The 21,026-nt window shown below is 36.8% G+C and overlaps 1 protein-coding gene across 1 annotated transcript in view; it reads left to right on the top strand.

The window, feature by feature from the left end:
- The window catches only part of DNAH6 (dynein axonemal heavy chain 6), a 303,630-nt gene that overhangs the window by 67,430 nt on the left and 215,174 nt on the right, over positions 1-21,026 (top strand). The window contains exons 15-18 of the mRNA XM_515578.8: positions 856-1,107; positions 5,683-5,811; positions 10,842-10,955; positions 12,552-12,695. Of these exons, the coding sequence (XP_515578.6) occupies positions 856-1,107; positions 5,683-5,811; positions 10,842-10,955; positions 12,552-12,695 (639 nt within the window). The remainder of the gene's footprint in view (positions 1-855; positions 1,108-5,682; positions 5,812-10,841; positions 10,956-12,551; positions 12,696-21,026) is intronic.

Raw genomic sequence — 21,026 nt, 5'->3', positions numbered from 1 at the left:
TTTAGTAGACACTGGGCTGTAGTAAAATAATTTATTAAAGGATAGTGGGAATCTCACCATAGATCTGGGTTCTTAACCTATGCAGCCAAGTCCACAGCCTATCGATCCCTCGGGCTGCTCTGGGATGATCACTCCCCATCACACATGCCTGGAAGCTCAGATACTACAGCTGAACAACCCCACAGCACATGTTTTCTTAGAAAACTTTAAATATTGGCACTGTTTAATACAACAAAAGAACAAAACAGAAAGAAAGAGGAAACATTTATAAGAGCTCAGCTCTGAATAATTTACCTCCTAACCTGATTACCTGTATTATAGCAATGACTATCATCCAGCAGGCTTTAGCCAATTTGACCATAACATTATAATACACTCCTTCAGTGCTGACTATTCAGTTTGATGTTTGATATGGTTTGGCTGTGTCTCCACCCAAATCTCACCTTGAATTGAATTCCTACATGTCAAAGATGGGGCCAGGTGGAGATAATTGAATCATGGGGGTGGTTTCCCCCATACTGTTCTCATGCTAGTGAATAAGTCTCATGAGATCTGATGGTCTTATAAATGGGAGTTTCCCTGCACAAGTTCTCTTGCCTGCTGTCACGTAAGACATGCCTTTGCTTCTCCCTTGCCTTTAGCCGTGATTGTGAGTCCTCCCCAGCCATGTGGAACTGTGAGTCCATTAAACCTTTCTTTTATAATTTACCCAGTCTTAGATATGTCTTTATTAGCAGCAGCAGAACAGACTGATACAATGTTCATATTGTACAGTGTCTGTCTCCTGTTAGAACAAACTTCAAGACTAAACTAGGATTCTGCTACATTTAATGAGCAAACTATGTTTCCATTTAGATTGAAAGCCTTGAAGATGAGGGGAATATAGTGACTCAAATGTACAAGCTTATTGAACAATATCAGGTGCCCACACCTCCTGAAGACTTTGCTGTTTTTGCAACTATGAAGCCATCCATTGTTGCTGTTCGGAATGCCATTGATAAATCAGTGGGTGATAGAGAATCAAGCATTAAGCAATTTTGTGTGCATTTGGGTAGTGATCTTGAAGAATTAAACAACGAAGTGAATGAAGTAAAACTGCAAGCACAGGTAAGCTAAATCATTATTTTGTAAAAATAATCTATGCAAAGTTTTACTATTACATTTGTTTATTAAAGTATAATCAACAAATAAAAATTGTATATATTTACAATATATAATGTGATGTTTTGATATACGTATACATTGTGAAATTGTTAATCAAGCTAATTAATGTGTCCATCACCTCACATACATCATTTTTTGTGGTGAGAATAATTAAGACTACTCTTCAAACCATTTAGAGAACACATTTAACTGATGTAGCTTTAGTTTTTTATAGTATCATTCTAACCAATCAACAATGTCTTTGAGCTGCTACTTAAAAATTAATGTTTCAAAATCTCTGTTTAAGTAGTGAATACATTTCAGACTATCACAAAGCATATATGTAATATTAAAATTGAATTTAGTCAATTAAATTCTAGTCCTAACTTGTATTTACTATTTTGAAGAGTGTTTTAATGACTTGCTAGCACATTTTACAGCTATTGTCACAATTTTAAAGTTTGCTTAATACCTGGGTGATGAAATAATTCATACAACAAACCCCCATGACACAAGTTTACCTGTATAACAAACCTGCACATGTATCCCTGAACTTAAAATAAAAGCTAAATAAAAAATAAAAATAAACTTTGCTGGTATATTAGAAAATTCCCATTTAGAAAGAGACAGAGTGTACATTGATAATTGGTAGTGAAGAATATTTGGTTACCTTGTACCACTTTTACAATAGAAAAAATATAGGGTACATTGACTCAAAAGAATATAATACAGACATTAAAGATTACAGTATACCTTTACATGTATTAACGTGGAAATGTAAAAACAGCTCACATTGTGTGCTGCCTATTTCTCAAGCAGTGTTCGAAGGACTTGGCACTGTTGTTACTTTTGTATTGAAGCACTTTTGCATTTTCTTACAGACAAAAGTGTACATAACTAATTACTGTACAACTCAATGAATTATCTGAAAGTAAACACATCTATGTATCCACTACTCATATCAATAAAGCATTATGATACCCTTAGTGTCCCCTCCTAATTACTCATCCTTTTGTTATGGGATATTTGGGGTGTCATTTTTCTGGCTGGAAACCTCTGTGGCCAGTAGTACCTTTGCCTAAGTTCTTGCCCTGCATCTAGGAAGAATGAGGTATGCAGACAAGTGAAGGGTGAGCAAGATGAAGAGGAGCTTTATTCAGTGTTAGAACAGCTCGGAGGAAATCCGCAGTGGGTAGCTGCTCTCTAGGCAGGTCATCCCATTGAGTGTTCAGCTCTCAGCAGAGAGGAGGCCCTGGAATGGGTGACTCCTCTCTGCAGGCAGGTTGTCCCATCATCTCTGCAGCTCTTAGCAGAGAGGAGGCCTGGAGAGGGTAGCTGCTCTCTGCAGCTGGTTTTCCCAATGTATGCCCAGCTCCTAGCAGAGAGGAGACCCTGAAGTGGGTTGCTACTCTCTGCAGCTGGTAGCCCCGACATCTCTGCAGGTCTCTGAATCTCTCAGCAGAGAGGGTAGCTCCCCCCTGCAGCTGGTTGTCCCATTATCTGCTCAGCTCTGGCTGAGCCCAGGGCTTTTACGGACCTCAGAGGGGAGGAAGTGTGTACTGATTGGCCCATGGGGGATAATGGGCAGGCTGGAAAAGGCATCACAAGTTCCTACTCTGGTCTGTGGGACTGGCAGCCCAGCCCCCAGCCTTCAGGCCAATGTGGGGCCTCACCGGGGACCCACCCCCTTCCATTCAGGAATCTATCTGCCTCCTGCTGCTGTTCATGGCACCAGGGTTGGGCCTTGACTTTGCTCCAAGATCAGAGAAGATCAAAGAGGTGCCTGCTCCCACTGCCTGGCCTCTCTCCCTTCCAAGATCAGAGCAGGGAGAGACCAGGCAGCAGAAGCAGGCAATTCCAAGCCTGAGAGGGCAAAGGGGTCTTCCCATGCCCCCAAGAGCACAGGACTGCCTGAGTCTGCAGTAACAGTTTGGGTGGCTACAGCTGCACCCAAGGAACTCCCACCCCAACTTGGAAGGGGCAAAGCTCCCACTTGTCCCTAACTGGCTCCATGGAGTATGCCACTGGCTCCATGGAGTGTGCAGCCCTGGCCATGCCTCCCTGCTGCAGCAGGCGTGTTGGCAGTGGCAGGCCATCTGGAGCAGGAATGTTATAAATTTCCTATTTTTGAACTTCTATTAATTAGAACCACACAGTGTGCCCTTTATTTTATTTTGGTATGTTCCTAAGATTTATGCATATTGCTATTTGTGGATGTAGTTTGTTCATGTTTATTGCTATGTAGTGTTTTATTGTATTTTACAGTGATTCATTTCATGGGTGATGGAAATTGGGATTATTTACCATTTGGGGCAATCATGAGTAATAGTCCTAGAAATATTCTTATGTATGTTTTCATGTTTTAACTCATTTAAATCTCAAAACACTTTAGGGTTTTATTATTCACATTTTACAGAAAAGGAAATTAGGGGACAGGGTTAAGTAACTTGCCAAGGGTCACGCAGTTACTAAATGGAGGAATCTGGATTCAAGCGTAAGCAGTCTACTGTCAATGGTTAATAGTCTGCTATTAATTGCTCTACCATATACTGTATTCTATACACAGCATATGGTTAAAAAGTATGAATATCTATGTATACATAGATCATTAGAGAAAGCAAAAGTGCCAGCACATGCTTGATGTATAATCATGCATTTTTTATTTTTTAAGAAACTTTTATTTTGGGTTCAGGGATACATGTGCAGGTTTGTTATATAGGTAAACTCATGTCTCAGAGGTTTGCTGCATAGGTTATTTTGTCACCCAGATACCAGGCCTAGTACCCAATAGATATTTTTTCTGATCTTCTCCCTCCTCCCATCCTCCACCCTCAGGTAGGCCCCAGTGTCTGTTGTTCCTCTCTTTGTGTCCATGTGTTCTCAACATTTAGCTTTCACTTAGAAGTAAGAACATGCAATACTTGGTTTTCTGTTCCTGCATTAGTTTGCTATGAATAATGGCCTCCAGCTCCATCTATATTCCTGCAAAGGACATTATCTTGTTATTTTTTATGGCTTCATAGTGTTCCGTGTGTCCACGTACCAGATTTTCTTTATCCAATCTGATACTGATTGGCATTTAGATTGATTGCATGTCTTTGCTATTGTGGATAGTGCTGCAATGAATATCTGCATGCAAATCATGCATTTTAAATAGCATGATGCATTTACACAAAATGAAAGCATGGCCCATTCTAACTAGTGCTTCTTCTATAGAAGGTTTGAAATTAGTTCTCTTTGGCAAAGGACTGTAACTTCATCATTTACATAAATGATACTATCTTGCTATCAAGACCCTCATTCCTGCTGTTGCAGAGAATTAGGGAGAAAACCTAAATGTGACCATTAATGATAATTTATTTCAGTTTGAAATGTCTGTTCCATTCTACCTGGGTCTCTTTTGGATAGATTTTAATTCAGCTGAAAATCTAAACTTCCTATTGGGCATTTTTTCACCTATGCCACCATCCCCTCCTACCTATTGCCCCATAAAGGGAAGCTTGAATTCCCTCATGGCGAATAGATGGGAGGGGCAGGTCATCTGTTCTTCATGCTACCTTTTGGGCCATAGCAGCGTCCAGTGCAGTTTGGCTGGGCTGCACCTAGTTGTCCCAGGTTGCTGTTAACTAAGGGTCTTTCCTGGTTCTTTAGGCACCATGCTAGCCCCTATGCTGCAATCCATCATTTCTTCCATAGCCTACAATCCCAAGTAATCTGTGGCTTTCTTATCCTGGCCTCAGACATCTTCTGGTCCACCAGTTCTCTCAACAGTTCCCACTACCAGAATCAAGACACATGAGAACTTCAGGATTCCCTGCATATCATACCAAGTCACAAGACACCAGAATGTCAATATAAGCCCCTTCTTCCTGGACACATCCCTTGGCTTTTTCTAATCTAGAGCATGTTGCAAGTTTGAATGCATGGCCGTGCTGACTAAGACATGGACTAACTAGCCTCCCTGAGCTATGGCTATAATGGTTCTCAGATTCCTTCAATTTTCTCAGATTATCCCAAACCTAGTTAAGTGCTTCTGCTTTGCTCCTGAACTATTCCATTCCCATTCACTGGGGTTTCAACCCTGACAGGTCAGCCATAAAACATGTCTTGCCATTTATATTTTTCATTTTCTCTCTTCTGTCATTTTAGAATACAAAGGCCTTTCCATTCCTTTATTGTAAAGTGGAAATTTACCTTATATCATATCCCCTTCCTTCTCTTCCCTGTTTCATTCACCTCTCCTTATCTAAGGTCATGTTGGTTGAAGAAGTGTAGGAAATGAAAGCAGATGAGGGAAAATATATTAGATAATGTTTTAAAACAATTTTATCTCCATGGCACTTTATATAAATGTGTACTTTTTATAATGTCTATGCATTGCTTTAAAATTCAGGAAAACAATAATTTTAAACATCATTTCTAAAAATCAAAAAGAAAAGAGAAAGGAATCTTTTTAAAAATGTTTATTAATTCATTTAATTTAATTGGTCTTTATCAAAAAGCAGGAATGGCTAACCAAAAACTGTCTTAAATTTATAGGATCCACAGATTTTAGATATCTCTGCTGACCAAGACAAAATAAGGCTCATATTGAATAATCTGCAATCTGTTCTGGCTGATCTTCAGAAACGTGCATTTCAGTATAAGTCCTATCAGAAGAATTTTAAGGTAATGACAGTTTTACACCATCTGTCTTAGAAATGTGTGTATAGAAATGGCATATATGCACAAGGACTTCAATAATGTAACTGTAAACATTCAATATTTGGACAACTATGTGCTAGTCAGCATGCTACAAATAGTCTCAAATACAAAATATGATATGTTCCCTGCCTTCGAAGTGTTTAAAGACTAACACACATGAGATACCAAATATCTTTCTTATTAAAATAATTGTGAATTATGCAAAACTTTCAGACAAGGAACTGTACTTTCTATGTTAAAATGTAAGTGGATTTTTTAATGTGGTCAATTAAAACCACACTATCCTTTCTTAAGTAATATTCAGGCTTCCTTTACATTCATATGTATGTTATGATTCCATTAATATTGCCTGATTTACCCTGGTTTTATGTGCCAATTTGATAAAAATGACATCCCCAGCTAAGCCAGGGACAAATGGGTGTAAAAGGGTAGATTTGAGGACCAGAAGCAGTGGCTTATGCCTGTAATCCCAGCACTTTGGGAGGCCAAGGCAGTTGGATCACTTAAGCTCAGGAGTTTGAGACCAACCTGACCAACATAGTGAAACCACATCTCCACTAAAAATACACAAATTACCCAGGCATGGTGGCATATGCCTGTAGTCCCAGGTACTTGGGAGGCTAAACGGGGAGGATCATTTCAGCCCAGGAGGCAGAGGTTGCAGTGAGCCAAGATCGTGACACCGCACTCCAGCCTAGGTGACAGAGTGAGACCCTGTCTCAAAAAAAAAAAGAAAAGAAAGGTATATTTGAAAGGCTAATAGAAGTCTCTCAAAAAACATGAAGAGAAAGGGGTAAGAGATGCAGGTGCTTTCAACGGCTTTTAGAGAGACCAACAACAAGAAAAGAGAATAGAAAAGAAAATATTCCTATGGTCAAAACCAGGGAGCCCCTAGCAATAAGGAAGATGCCATTGGTCTCCCCAAAAATCTCAGAGGAACATGCTTGAACCTCACAGGGGAATGCACCTGTCTCTTCAGAGCCCCAGATGGATGACCAGAAAGTGATCTGACATGCTGTCTACTCCAGGGTCCAGGGATTGGTAGAGAAATCTGAAAATAATGAATTTGATACCAGCCAATAAGGCTGGTGATACTTGAGGCAGATTTGTGTGAAGGAACTAGAGTTCAAAGTTGTTCCCAGGTTGGGTTAACTGACCTACAAGACAGGAAGGTATGTAGTAAGGAGCAAGGTATGGAGGAAATACTACTTGATAAAAAGCTACAACTTGGCTGGGCGCAGTGGCTCACACCTGTACTCCCAGCACTTTGGGAGGCCAAGGCTGGCAAATCACGAGGTCAGGAGTTCGAGACCAGCCAGGCCAATATGATAAAACCCCATCTCTACTAAAAATACAAAAAATTAGCTGGGCGTAGTGGCAGGCGCCTGTAATCCCAGCTACTTGGGAGGCTGAGGCAGGAGAATCACTTGATCCCAGGAGGTGGAGGTTGCAGTGAGCCGAGATCGTGCCACCGCACTCCAGCCTGGGTGACAGTGTGAGCGAGGCTCCATTTCAAAAAAAAAAAAAAAAAAAAAAAAAAGCTACAACTCACATGTGAGCACTCCTTGAGCAAGAAAGAATATCTTTGGTCCTGTCAGCAAGACGGCAGAGTATGAAGCCCCAGCCCCTCCTTTTTCCCTTGGACACACTGACTCAACAACCCCTGAACCAATTTATTTTGTCAGAAATACAAAGGCAAGTTGACAGTCTCTTGCACCCTGGGCAAGTATAAAATCAGCTGATTGAAGCCAGTAGAATAATTCCTAACACCCTTTCACTATAATTCCTGCCCCCAGCACAGTGTTACCCAATTAGGAGGAAGTTCTCAGCTTCTCCCTGGCGAAGGAGGGAAAGACAGACTGGATGGAATACATGGCATTCTGACACTTTAGGGGTCTGGCTGAGAGATTGGTTTCTCTCTTGCCTGAATTTGATTATGGACAGGAAAGGTCCCCAGGTTGGAACCGCTGAGAACAAAAGCAACAGTTTCGACCAGTTTGCACTCACTAGCCATTAACACCCCTCCCCAAACCCCTGACTCAGTGCAGAGTAAGCAAGCAAGAATTCCCAAATCTCAGCTTCTACCTGGACAGGGAAAGATTTGAAGTGGCTGTCCAATGTGATACGTTATCAGGGGACTGCTCAAGGGACAAACTTCTATATCATCTGTCTTGGAGTAGTGACAGGATCCAGCATATTCTAGACATCTCATATGTAGAAAACCCTAAAACTCCAGGGGGAAAAATTTTAAAATAATAAATAAACTCAGTAAAGTTGTAGAATACAAAATCAACTTACGTGAATTAGTTGCATTGCTATATACTAACAACAAACAATTCAAAAGATAAAGAAAACAATTTACAATAGCATAAAAAATATCATGCCATTTACAACAGAATCAAAAATAATAATAATAAAGTAGAAATAAACTTAACCTAGGAGGTAAAAGACTCACACACTATGATGAAAGAAATGAAATAATACACAAATAAATAGAAAGATATCCCATGTTCATTGATTAAAAGACTTAACATTGTTAAAATACCTGTACTACCCAAAGTGACTTATACATTCAATGCAATCCTTACCAATTTCCCAATGACATTTTTTAAAGAAATATTAAAAACAAATTCTAAAATTTGTAGGGAACCACAGAGGACCTCGAGTACCCAACACAATCTTGAGAAATCGGAAAAAAGCTAGAGGTCTCACACTTCCTAATCTAAAAACATATTACAAAGCTATAGTAATTAAAATAGTATGGTACTAGCATGCATTCAGACATATAGACCAATGAAACAGAATGGAAAACCGCAAAACAACAAATATGGTCAACTCATCTATGGCAAAGGTGCCAAAAATACACAACAGGGAGAGGATAGTCTCTTCAACAAACGGTGTTAAGGAACTGGATATTCATATGCAAAAGAATGAAGCTGAACCCTTACACAGAAATCAGTTCAAAATGAATGGGTTAAAGACTCAAAAGAACTAAAACTATAAAATTCCTAGAGGAAAATGTAGGAGAAATCTTCATGACATTGGCCTTGGCTATGATTTCTTGGATGTGACACCAAAAACCAATGCAACAAAAACAGAAATAGACAAGTGGAACTACATCAAACTAAACAGCTTCTGCAAAGCAAAGGAAACAATCAACAGAGTAAAAAGGCAACGTACAGAATGAGGGAAAAAATTTGCAAATTATATACTTGATAAGAGGTTATTATCTAAACTCCTTATAGATAAGGAACTCCTACAACACAATAGCCAAAAAAAAAAACCCAAATTTTTTAAATGGACAAAGGACTTGAATGAACATTTCTCTAAAGAAGACATACAAATGGTCAACAGGCATGTGAAAAGACACCCAACATCAATAATCATCAGGAAAATTAAAATCAAACCACAAGAAGGTATCACCTCACATCTGTTAGAATGGCCATTACAAAAATAAAATGAATTACCAATATTGGCAAGGATGTGAAGACACTGGAATCCTTTACCCTGTAGATGAGAATTAGAATGGTGCAAACACTATGGAAAACAGCATGGTGGTTCCTCAAAACTTAAAAAACAAATGACCCAATGATCCCATTTATGGGCATATATCCCAAATAATTGAATCAGGCTCTTAAAGATATATTTGCACTCCTGTGTTCATTGCAGCATTGTTCTCAATAGCCAAGATATGGAAACACCTTAAAATGTCCATCAGCAGATGAATGGATAAAGAAAATATGGTATCTACATAAAATAGAATTTTACTCAGCCTCGCAAAAGAAGAAAATCCTGCTATGCCACAGCATGGATGACCTGGAGGACATTATGCTTAGTGAAATAAGCCTGCTACAAAAGGACAAATACTGCATGATCTCATTTATATGAGATATCTAAAGTAGTCAAACTCATATAAGCAGAAAGTGGAATGGTGGTTTCCAGAGGCTGGGAGGAAGGGGAAATGAGGAGTTGTTCTAGGTGTATAAAGTTTCAGTTATGCAAGGTGAAAAAGTACTAGAAAAAGTACATTAAATAACCCTGTTAACATTGTTATAGTTAGCATTACTGTACTTTACACTTAAAAATTTATTAAAAGAATAGATCTCATGTAATGTGGTTTTTACCACAATAAAAAGAAAAGTTAAAAAATGAATTTTTAAAAAACACAGAACCTGAAATGAAACTGTGTCTTCCTCCTTCCATCTTCCATGTCTATGACTTCATGACTGATTCCTTCCTGATTGTCTCTGATCTAGCCTTCCTTCTGTAGCTCTCAATTATTTGGAGAATAGGAGTGAAAGCCTAACTAATCTAGGTTGCAGGAAATCATTTGCAACTCTTAATAGAAGACAAGACTAAATTCCTAATGTCAAAGCACAAGAATTTCTGTGCAACCAACTCCCTGAAGGTTTCCCCAGCTTTGAACCAAGGCAATCTTAAACACTTCTCATGAAAACACCTTCTTCAGATTTTCTTGCACCCTTCCTCTCCATGGGGTTCATATAAAGTCGTGGTTAGAAAAGAGTCAGAAACCACGCTGTCCTCTCCATCTTAAACTTCACCATCTTCCCCACCAGCTACCGCACAGTCATCTCCCTCTTCTGCCCTTTAAGTACAGAAGCCCAATGGAAATCAGTGCCTCTAAAGACTCATCTGCTTTCCCTAGAAGACCTAACATATATGTGCATGTACAATCCAACTCAAAAAAGTGTTACTCTTATAATATTTATGTCTTTGGAGAATATTTAAGTTCTAAGTTCTAAGGAAATACCAGGAGTTGTATTTTGTTTCTCTAATGGAAATTCTAATATATGTGGGGTTTTGTGGAGTTTTTTTTTTTTTCTTCATCTGTTTCTAGTGCTCCTTTTCTTAATCCATTTAGGATGCACATTCTTCCAAGCAATCACTGTACCAAGAATTACTAATAGGAGAATAACATATGCTCATTATATCTGAAAACTAAGTTACGCATTTTGTTTACTACATTTTTAAAGGTAGAAGTGTCCAAGTTTGAAGCTTTGGAAGAAGTCAGTGCTGAACTGAAGCTCAAACAATTGCTCTGGGATTCTTTCTCTGAATGGGATAAACTCCAACAAGAATGGTTAAAGGTAGGGGAAAAAAGCCTTCAGTTCTCAAATTATTTTTGTATGAATTAATCTTAAAATTCTAATAATTTGAATTATAACTTTTAACAATCTGGTGCTTTTCTTAATGTCAGTAAAATATGCAATGGTATCATTTTCTGATAATTTTTATAAGCTTTCCAGTGAAAGGCACAAAGGTCCTTATGTCACCGTATGCCACAGAGCAGGAAGTATTCTTGTAAGCCAGGCTTCTCAGGTCCTCCATATTAGAAGGCTACATAGTGGAAGCATCAATGGACAATGCTGCATGACGTTTAATCACTTTGTGGTTTCTAAACACAATGTTGTCATCATACACTTCAGTGTTCTTGAGGATTGTAGGATTTTATTTGTGATCTACACACTTTAGATTTCTATTTTTGTTGTCCTTTAAAAAAGGAAGCCATTTTGTTCACTGTAATAGGATAGAGTGATAAAATCTAGGATCTTCCTTTGAGAGCTCAATAGTAAACTTTTTAAATTAGAGAGCCAAATATCAACAGCCATCAGAGAGTTTTGTTTCTAGGATCTACCCTATATTCAATCCTTAACAAAGGTCAACTCTCTACAAGGCAAAATAGATGGCCACCTATACTTTCAAGTGTGGTATGGACATGTTAGAAATACTATCAACCTCACAAATATTGTTTTACACTTCTTATTCATCCTTCCTGTGCTGATGCCTATAATTAGAAGGCACATGTCTTGGTTAAAAAACAGTAACATGGGAAATATGTTCCAGGTAATGTTCTAGGTGCTGGGAGTACCAGTGGAGAATAAGAAGAACAAAGTTCAAATGTAGAACTCTTTGGTGGAGAAAATAGAAAATAAAAAACAAATATATGCTATAACACCAGACAGTTTTAACTGTTCTCCTTTAACTCATTTATCAATTATCTCAGAAGTAAGAAAATATTCTTGAGAAGCAGCAGCTTAAAGAATTTTCTGATTACCACCATGGATTAGAGCAGTGGCTTCCACCGTAGAATGCATTCACCCTAGGAAATGCACAAGAAAACACACTAGGGAGCAGAAGAAAAATGATGGACTTAGAAAAAAAGAAAAATGAAGGTTTACAAATTTTCTACTGCCATCAGTATATATGTGTGGCTATCTGACATGTCAATATATGTGTATATTTATATGTTTACATAATTGAGAAAAACAATTATAGATCTGTAAGTATATAGATCTATAATTTTATGAATAATTTATGAATTTAAAATATGTATGTTAAACAGGTACATAATCAAATAATAGAAGACTACTAGGTGAGAAATTTCTGGTTAGCAAGAGTAAAAAAATAGCTATTTGTCTCCTTAGAGGACTTTATGAATATTGACCCTCAGAAATAAATTACGGAGATTCCAGTACTACATTTGATGATGTGGGAGGCAAGAACATGAAAGGAATAAACAGGTGATGCTGGATATATAATGTTATTAGCAATTTAATAAGTAAAGCCATTTCCAAAAGCATAGTGTAGATTTGGATTAACTTTTAAAAGTTTTTTTAGTATTTCAAACTTGACTTTTACTTTATGTTTTAACTTGTTTTGCTTTGTTTTTAAATTTTTCATAGTCCAAATTTGATTGCCTGGATCCAGAAGTCCTAAACGGTCAAGTTTCTAAATATGCTAAATTTGTGACTCAACTGGAAAAAGGCTTGCCACCCAACAGTGTAGTGCCCCAGCTCAAATACAAGGTGGAAAAAATGAAAGAAAAGGTAAGGTTGGTAGAAGTTATTTCAAAAACTGTAGGCCAGTTGGTTATTAATTGATGCTAATGAGACCAAAATCAGGAATTTTTCCCTGATTAAGTTAGTCAGCTTTGCAGACAGAAAAAACAATAGTCAAATTCATTTTTTTGCAGTGGCACAGACTGCATTCCTGTCTTCATTTGGCCAAATCATGCAGTTGAATACTGTGGTTAGGAGGGGCATTCAGAGTGTTTCCCAAGTGGTAAGGGAAATAGTGCAGGAATAGGTTGTAGTTATGCTAAGATACTGATGTGCTCAAACCCTTAGGGAGCCAGATGAGCCTGGGGTAGACTTGTCCAATCGGCCTTGTCCATTTGCATCAGTGCACCACACAACTATGCCATTTTCCAAATGTGCTATGATGTGAAGGAAGTTGGGAAGCCAGGCTGCAGGTGTACAGGTCTGAATTTTTGAAACCATCTCAGCTAAGCCAGTGCTTGAAATGGTTAAGAAACGGGATATGATTTTAGTTTTTTAAACAATTTTAGGGTGTTTTTTGTTGTTGTTGTTTTGTTTGTTTGTTTTTTGTTCACTTTTGTTGCCCAGGTTGGAATGCAGTGGCACAATCTCGGCTCACTGCAACCTCGGCCTCCTGGGTTCAAGCGATTCTCCTGCCCCAGCCTCCCGAGTAGCTGGGATTATAGGCACCCGCCACCCACCACGCTGGGCTAATTTTTTGTGTTTTTTCAGTAGAGACAGGGTTTCACTATGTTGGTCAGGCTGGCCTCGAAATCCTGACCTCACGTGATCCACCTGCCTCGGCCTCCCAAAGTGCTGGGATTACAGGCGTGAGCCACTGCGCCTGGACAATTTTAGGGTATTTTTTTAAAGATGAAATAAAGAACTAAAAAAAAAAAAATGTGGAGAAGAAAAGTAAGCAAAGCTTCAGACACAATGAGAAGAAAATTTTCTAGCTTGAAAAGAGTGTTATTTGCATAATATTTTCCCCTTTAGCTTACAATATCTAGTCAAAACACTTTCCCAAGTTGTTTAGGTCAGCTTCTTTCTTTATTGCCTTTAGTGTGATTACATCATATAATTGTAAACAAATTTATTTGTTAAAGTCTGCATTCCATCTTGGGTTCCCTCGAAATCCTAGTTTATATTTTTTTTAATTTGAATACAGTAGAGGTCACTTTTTGTGGCATACAGTTCTATGGGTTTTTACAAATGGGTAGAGTAATGTATCCAATACAATAGTACCATACAGAACAATTTCATTATCCTAAAAATTTGCTTGTATTGTCCCTTTGTAGTCAGCCTTTCCCTCTATCACAATTCCACACAACCGCTGATCTGTTTTCTGTCTCTATAGTTTTGCCTTTTACAGAATATTATATAAATGAAATAATACAACATGCAGCCTTTTGGGTCTGGATTCATTCACTCAGCAAAATGCATTTAAGATCCCTCTATGTAGTTGTACCTAAAATATATAACATATTCTTACAAATAAAAAGACAAATAACCCTTTAAAATGGGCAAAAGATTTGAATACACACTTCCCCAAAGAAGACACATGAAAAGATGCTGAACACCATTAGTTATTAAGGAAATGCAAATCAAAGCTGCAATGAGATAGCACTTCACACTCACTAGGATGGCTATGATCAAAGAGACAGATTATATAAGAATAAGTGTTGTAGGGAATATGCAGAAATTAGAACTTCCACATGTTGCTGGTAGGATCGTAAGGTTGTGCAGCCACTTTGGAAAATAATCTGGCAGTTTGTTCAAGATGTTAAATGTAGACCTACCATATTACCAAGTGACTCTGCTCCCAGATATATGGCCAAGATAATTGAAAACGTGTGTTCACGCAGAAACTTCAATACAAATGTTCACAGCAGCATTGTTCATAATAGCCAAAAGTAGGGGAAAAAACAAATTTCCATCAATTAATAAATTGGAGAAATAAAATGTGGCATATCTATATGATGGAGTTTTATTCAGTAGTAAAATGAAATTAAGTTGTATGTGCAACAGAATAGATGAACCTTAAAAACATGATGCTGGACTGGGTGAGGTGACTTATGCCTGTAATCCCAATACTTTGGGAGGCCAAGGTGGGAGGATCACTTGAGCCCAGGAGTTCAAGACCAGCCTGTACAACATAGTGGGACCTGATGTCTGCAAACAAATAAGATAAAAAATTTAAAAACATGATGCAAGTAAGAGAAGCCAGTCAAAAAAAAAAGGCCAGATAGCATATGTCATTTATATGAAATGTCCAGAATAAAGAAATCTATAGTGAGAAAGTGAACTCGTGGTTACTCGTGGAACTCGTGGTTCGTTCTTTCTTTCTTTCTTTCTTTCTTTCTTTCTTTCTTTCTTCTTTCTTTCTTTCTCTCTTTCTCTCTTTCTTTTCTTTCTTTCTTTCTTTCTATGAGACAGGATCTCACTGTGTTGCTCAGGCTGGTCTTGAATTCCTGGGCTCAAGCAGTCCTCCTGCTTTGGCCTCCCAAAGTGCTGGAATCACAGGCCTGAGCCACCATGCCCAGCCAGTTCATTTATTTTTATTTTCTAGTATTCTGTTATATAGATGTACCATAGTTTGTTTATCCATTCACCTGGTGAAAGATATCTGAGTTCTGTCTCATTTTGTAGTGATTTTTAATAAAGCTGCTATAAACTTTCATGTACAGCTTTTTGTTTTGTGTGAACATGAGTTTTCTATTAACTTGGGTAAATAACTAGAAGTAGGATTATTAGGTTGTATAGTAAGCATATGTTTAACTTTATAAGAAGTTGCCAAAATGTTTTCCAAAGAACTGCAACATTTTGGCTTTTCACTAGCAATTTATGAGAATTCCAGTTTCTCCTCATCATCACTAGCCCTTGTTATTTTGAGGGACCTTTTTGTTTTGTTTTTTAATTTCAGTCATTCTAACCAATGGATAGTAGTGTCTTAAAATTGTCATAATTGGCCGGGCACGGTGGCTCATGCCTATAATCCCAGCACTTTGGGAGGCCGAGGCAGGTGGATCACGAGGTCAAGAGATCAAGACCATCCTGGCCAACATGGTGAAACCCCGTCTCTACTGAAAATACAAAAATTAGCTGGACGTGGTGGCTTGTGCCTGTAGTCCTGGCTACCTGGGAGGCTGAGGCAGGAGAATCGCTTGAACCTGGGAGGTGGAGGTTTCAGTGAGCCGAAATTGCGCCACTGTATTCAGGCATGGGCCATAGAGTGAGACTCAGTTTCAAAAAAAAAAAAAAAAAAAAAGTCATAATTTGCATTTTTCTAAATACTGATAATGTTGAACATCTTCTTATATGCTATTTGCCATCCATCTATATTCTTTGATTAAATGTCTGTTCAGATCTTTTGCCCATTTTTAATTGGGTTGTTTGCTTGGTTATAATTGAGTTTTAAGAATTATTCATATATTCTGCATAAAAGTTTTTTTTCAGATATGTAACTTGAAAATATTTTCTTCCAGTCAGTTGCTTGTCTTTTCAGTTCCTGTACAGTGATTTTCACAGAGCAAAAAGTTTTAATTTCAATAAACTCTAATTTATAATTTTTTTCTTTTATGAATCAAGCTTTTAGTATAGTATCCAAACACTTTTTTTTCAAACTTAAGGTCACACATATTTTCTCTATGTTTCTTCTGTTAGAAGTTTAAAGGTTTTGTTTTCTATGTTTAGGTATATGATCTATTTTGAGTTAATTTTTTCATAAATATGAGGTATCAAGGTGTACTTTTGTACATATTATATCCAATTAAAGGAACAGCATTATTTGAAATGATTATTTTTTCTTCAGTCATTATTTGGAAATGACTATCCTCCCCAGGCACTCTTCTCCATTGACTCACCTTTGCACATTTGCCAAAAGTCAATTGACTATATTTTTTAGTCTATTTCTGGACTCTGTTCTGTTTCATTGTTCTATAAGCCTATTCTTTCATCAATACTACACTTTCTTAATTACGATAGCTAGTAAGTGTTGAAATCAAGTAGTCTTAATCCTCCAATTTTGTTCTTCCTTTTTACAATTATTTTGTCTATTCTAATTCCTTTGCCTTTCCATATCTATTTTATATTTAGCTTCTCAATATCTATAAAACTGTCTTATGGTCCAAAAACATACTTTTATGATTTCTGTCCTTTTAAATTTTTTAAGGTTTGTTTTATAGCCCAGAATATGGTCAATTTTGTTGAATTTTCCATATGCACTTTAGAAGAATGTGCATTCTGCTGTTGCTCAGTGATCATTCTACAAGTGTTAATTAGGTGGACTTGGTTGGTGGTGGTGTTCAGGTCATCTATACCCTTGCTGATTTTCTGCCAGCTTGTTCTGTTAGGGACTCAGAGAGGAGTGTTGAACTCTCTAACTATAATTGTGGGTTTACCTAATTCTCCTTTCCATTCTATCAGTTTATGCATTTTTTAATATACTTTTATTTCAGAATAGTTTTAGATTCATAGAAAAGTTATAACAATAATACCAAGGGTTCCCATATACTCCACATTCCATTTCTTTTATTAACATATTACATTAGTATAATACATTTGTCACCACTAATGTACCAATGTCAATACGTTATTAGTAACTAAAGTCCATGCTTTATCTGAGTTTTTTTTAGTTTTTACCTAACATCCTTTTCTTTTTCCATCCCAAGATTTCATCCATGATAAAACATTACATTTAATTGTCATGTCTTCTTAGGCTCTACTAGGCTGTGACAGTTTCTCAGACTTGCCTTGTTTTTTATGACCTTGATCATTTTGAAAAGTACTGGTCAAGTAATTTGTATAATATCCTTCAATTTGGATTTGTCTGAGATTTTTCTCATAATTACAGTGGAATTATAGATTCTTACAAAGAAGACAAGACAGGTAAAGTACCATTTTCATCACATCATATCCAAAATACATGCTATCAACATGACTTTTCACTGATGGTGTTCAGCTTAACCACATGGCTGAAGTAGCATTTGTCTTAACTGTACAGTTACTACTGCCCTTTCCATACTGTATTCTTTGAAAGGAAGTTACTACGCACAGCCATACTTAAGGGGTGGAAATTTCTGTTCCACCTCCTAAAAGCATTGACACCCCAGTAGCAATGAGCATAATTTGTATCCAGATTTTCATTTTTAATACTATAAGGTATAATACTATAAGGAATAATAATACTATAATATTATTATTATAATAATATTATTATTATTATACTATAAGGAATCCTTGTAGAAATGGCTGATTATATGGATGAGTCAGGAAATATACAAGATGAGCCTGGAGCATCTTGAGGTGCTGGGAAGTAAGAAAGAGCTCAAAAAACAAAATGATGGGAGAATATCAAAAGGGCAAGGAAGACTTAATGGCCAAAGCCATAAGAATTTTAGGCAAAAAAAATGTAGTATTGTATTATAACCCAAGTTATAAAGTAAATATCCATGAATTCATACTGATATAAATGAGTGATTGAATGAATGAGTGAATAACTTTATGATGATACCACCACCTCAAGATAGTGGTGCTTGATTTATTTTGATGTTCTGTTGTTGGACATGTGCACATTTAGTATTGTTACTTCTTTTTGAGGAATTGACCCTTTCATCATTATGAATTTTCTCTCTTATCTCTGATAAGATTCCTTGTTCTAACATTTACATTTTCTGAAATTAACATAGCTAGTTCAGCTGTCTTTTAGTGTTTGTGTGATATGGCTTTCTGCATTTTTTACTTTTAACTTATCTGTGTTTTTATATTTAGAATAGGTTTTTTTAGGTAGCATAGAATTGATTCCTATTTTTTTATCCAGTCTGACATTCTTAGTCCCTTAACAGGTGTGTGTAGACTATTCGCATTTAAAGTCATTATTTATACAGTTGAATTGAATCTACCATCTTGCTAGCTGTTTTATTTATTCTATTGGTTCTTTGTTTCTTTTTTCTCTTTTTGTGCCTTTTAATTTAATTGCATATTTTATGATTCCATTTTATCTTCTCAATGAGATTATCATTCATACCACTTTTTCAATAATTTTTAGAAACAATTTTTTAGAAAATTGTTTAAAATTGTTATCCTAAGCTTAAAATATAGATTTATAATTAATCCAAATCAATTATTTTACTATTTCACATGTACTGTAAAGACCTTATAATAGTACACACCCAATTAATTCCTCCATACATTCTTTGTGCCGATGTTATGTCTATATTTACATATACTATAAATATAACTTATTTTTACTGTTTTTGCTCCAGACAGTTATCTTTTAGAGCAATAAAAATAAGAAAGAAAATGAATTTTACTTTACCAGTATTACATTTCCAGTGTTCCTCATTGCTTTGTGTGGATCTAAGTTTCTGACTCATAACATGTTCATTCAGCCTAAAGAATATCCTTTAATATTTCTTATAGAGTATGTATGCTAACGATTAATTTCCTCGGTTTTTATTTTGAGGAAGTCTTTATCCTTTAGTTTTGAATGATATTTTCACTGGGTATATAATTCTGAGACAACAGTTTTTGTTTCTGTTTTTCCTTCAGTAATTTGGAGGTATTCTTTTCTTGTTTGCATGATTTTGGACAAGCAGTCTGCTGTAGTTTTAAATTCTCATTGTTCTATAGATGTTGTGTCCCCTTTTTTTTTTTTTTTTTTTGGTCTGGCTACCTTCAAGATTTTCTCTTCATCTTGATTCTCATCAGTTAGGAGTAGAGTATGCCTAGGTGTGCATGTGCTATTGTTACTGTTCAAATTTATTTTGCTTGATGTTCTCTGAGTTTCTTGGATCTGTGATTTGGTGTTTGTTTTTAATTTTGAAAATTTTTGCAGCTGTTATTTTTCAAGCATTTCTTCTGCTCTGTTTTCTGTCTCTCTTCTCCTTCTATGATTTCTATGATATGTACTTTAGGCTGTTTGACATTGTCCCACAGGTCTTGGATGCTCTGTTTTGTTTTGTTTTTTTTTCTTTTCCCTCTTTTTTCTCTGTGTGTCAGTTTCTGGAATTTATACTCACTTATCTTCAAGTTCATTCATTTCGTGGCTGTGTTAAACCCTTTAAAGGCATTCTTTATCTCTTATACTGTTTTTTTTATTTCTAGCATTTTTATTCGATTTGTAATTGTATTTTCCACCTCTCTGTTGACATTTCCCAACTGATTTTGCTTTTCTATCTTTTCCATTGGAACCTTTAACATGTTAGTCATAGTTATTTTAAATTATCTACTTCCAACATGTGTGTCATTTCTGGGTCTGATTATTGCCTTGCCTCTTAGATGTGTGGTTTTTCTTGCCTTTTCACATGCATCTTAATTTTTTGTTCAAAGCCAGGTATCTTATATAGTACAGTAAATACCAAAGCAAATAATATTTGTGCTTGGAAATGAGCATGCCTCTTCTTCTACTTGGACATTTGTGCAACATGTTGCATTAAATCTAATTAGGAATTGGGCTAGGTTTAAGGGTTGATGTTGCTATGGTTACCCTCAGTGCACCACAGGCTTCAGATTTTTCTAGTGATACCTCGAATTTAGGGTTGGGCTGGTTTACCAAAGGTTATTTTCTCAATTTCTATTTTCCTCTGACCTTGGGTCTTCCCTTTGTGTTGTGCTCGCTGAGAATCTGTCACCCGCAGCTTTCCACTCTGTATCCCACTGCTATTTTTACTCAGTATTTGATAACATGGTGGCAGAGGTGAGAAGGAACATTCCCTCATGTTCTCATTAAACCTTCATCTTACGAGGCACTGTAACTCTTTTTCTCAGAATTCCTATCACAGGTGCTCCTCCCCCTTTTCCAGCTATAGTGCTGAGCCTAGCACTTATTTTTGTCCCTCCCTCAAGGGTAAATTGTTTTTTTCCATGTTCTATTTCTCCAGTTATAGGAAGAGATATCTTCAATGAGTTATCACTAGTGCCTTAAGGTGGCACAGTTTGTTACTCTTTTCCCTGTACATCAAGGGATTTGTTCCACAAGGGAGCTAAGGCAGATAAATTTGTTGGAGCTACTATAATGGACGCTGTTTCCCTCCCCAAGCCAGCATCATAAGGGAAGCTTTCTTGGGAGTCCTTTCAGTCTTCACTGTCAATTTCCACTGTATTTGTAGGCTCAGAGGTTTTCCATTCTCATTCTACCCCGCACTTAATATTTAGTGCTCTATTTTTAAAATTTAGCTGAATCTTCTTAATAGTTTGTATGTCATCCCAAGGAATCTGCCCCAGGTAGGAAAATTTTCAGTTGCTGTTTCTCCTTGTGGAGAAACCTGTCGGTATCAATCTCTCTCCAAATTTGGAGTTGGTTCTGCCCCCACAAACTTGGTTTTCTAATAGGCTCAATTA

This window comes from Pan troglodytes, chromosome 12 (assembly GCF_028858775.2).
Source record: "Pan troglodytes isolate AG18354 chromosome 12, NHGRI_mPanTro3-v2.0_pri, whole genome shotgun sequence".
NCBI classification, from domain to species: domain Eukaryota; kingdom Metazoa; phylum Chordata; class Mammalia; order Primates; family Hominidae; genus Pan; species Pan troglodytes.
Note: the sequence above shows the minus strand (reverse complement) of the source record. Positions and strands in the feature narration are given on the sequence as shown.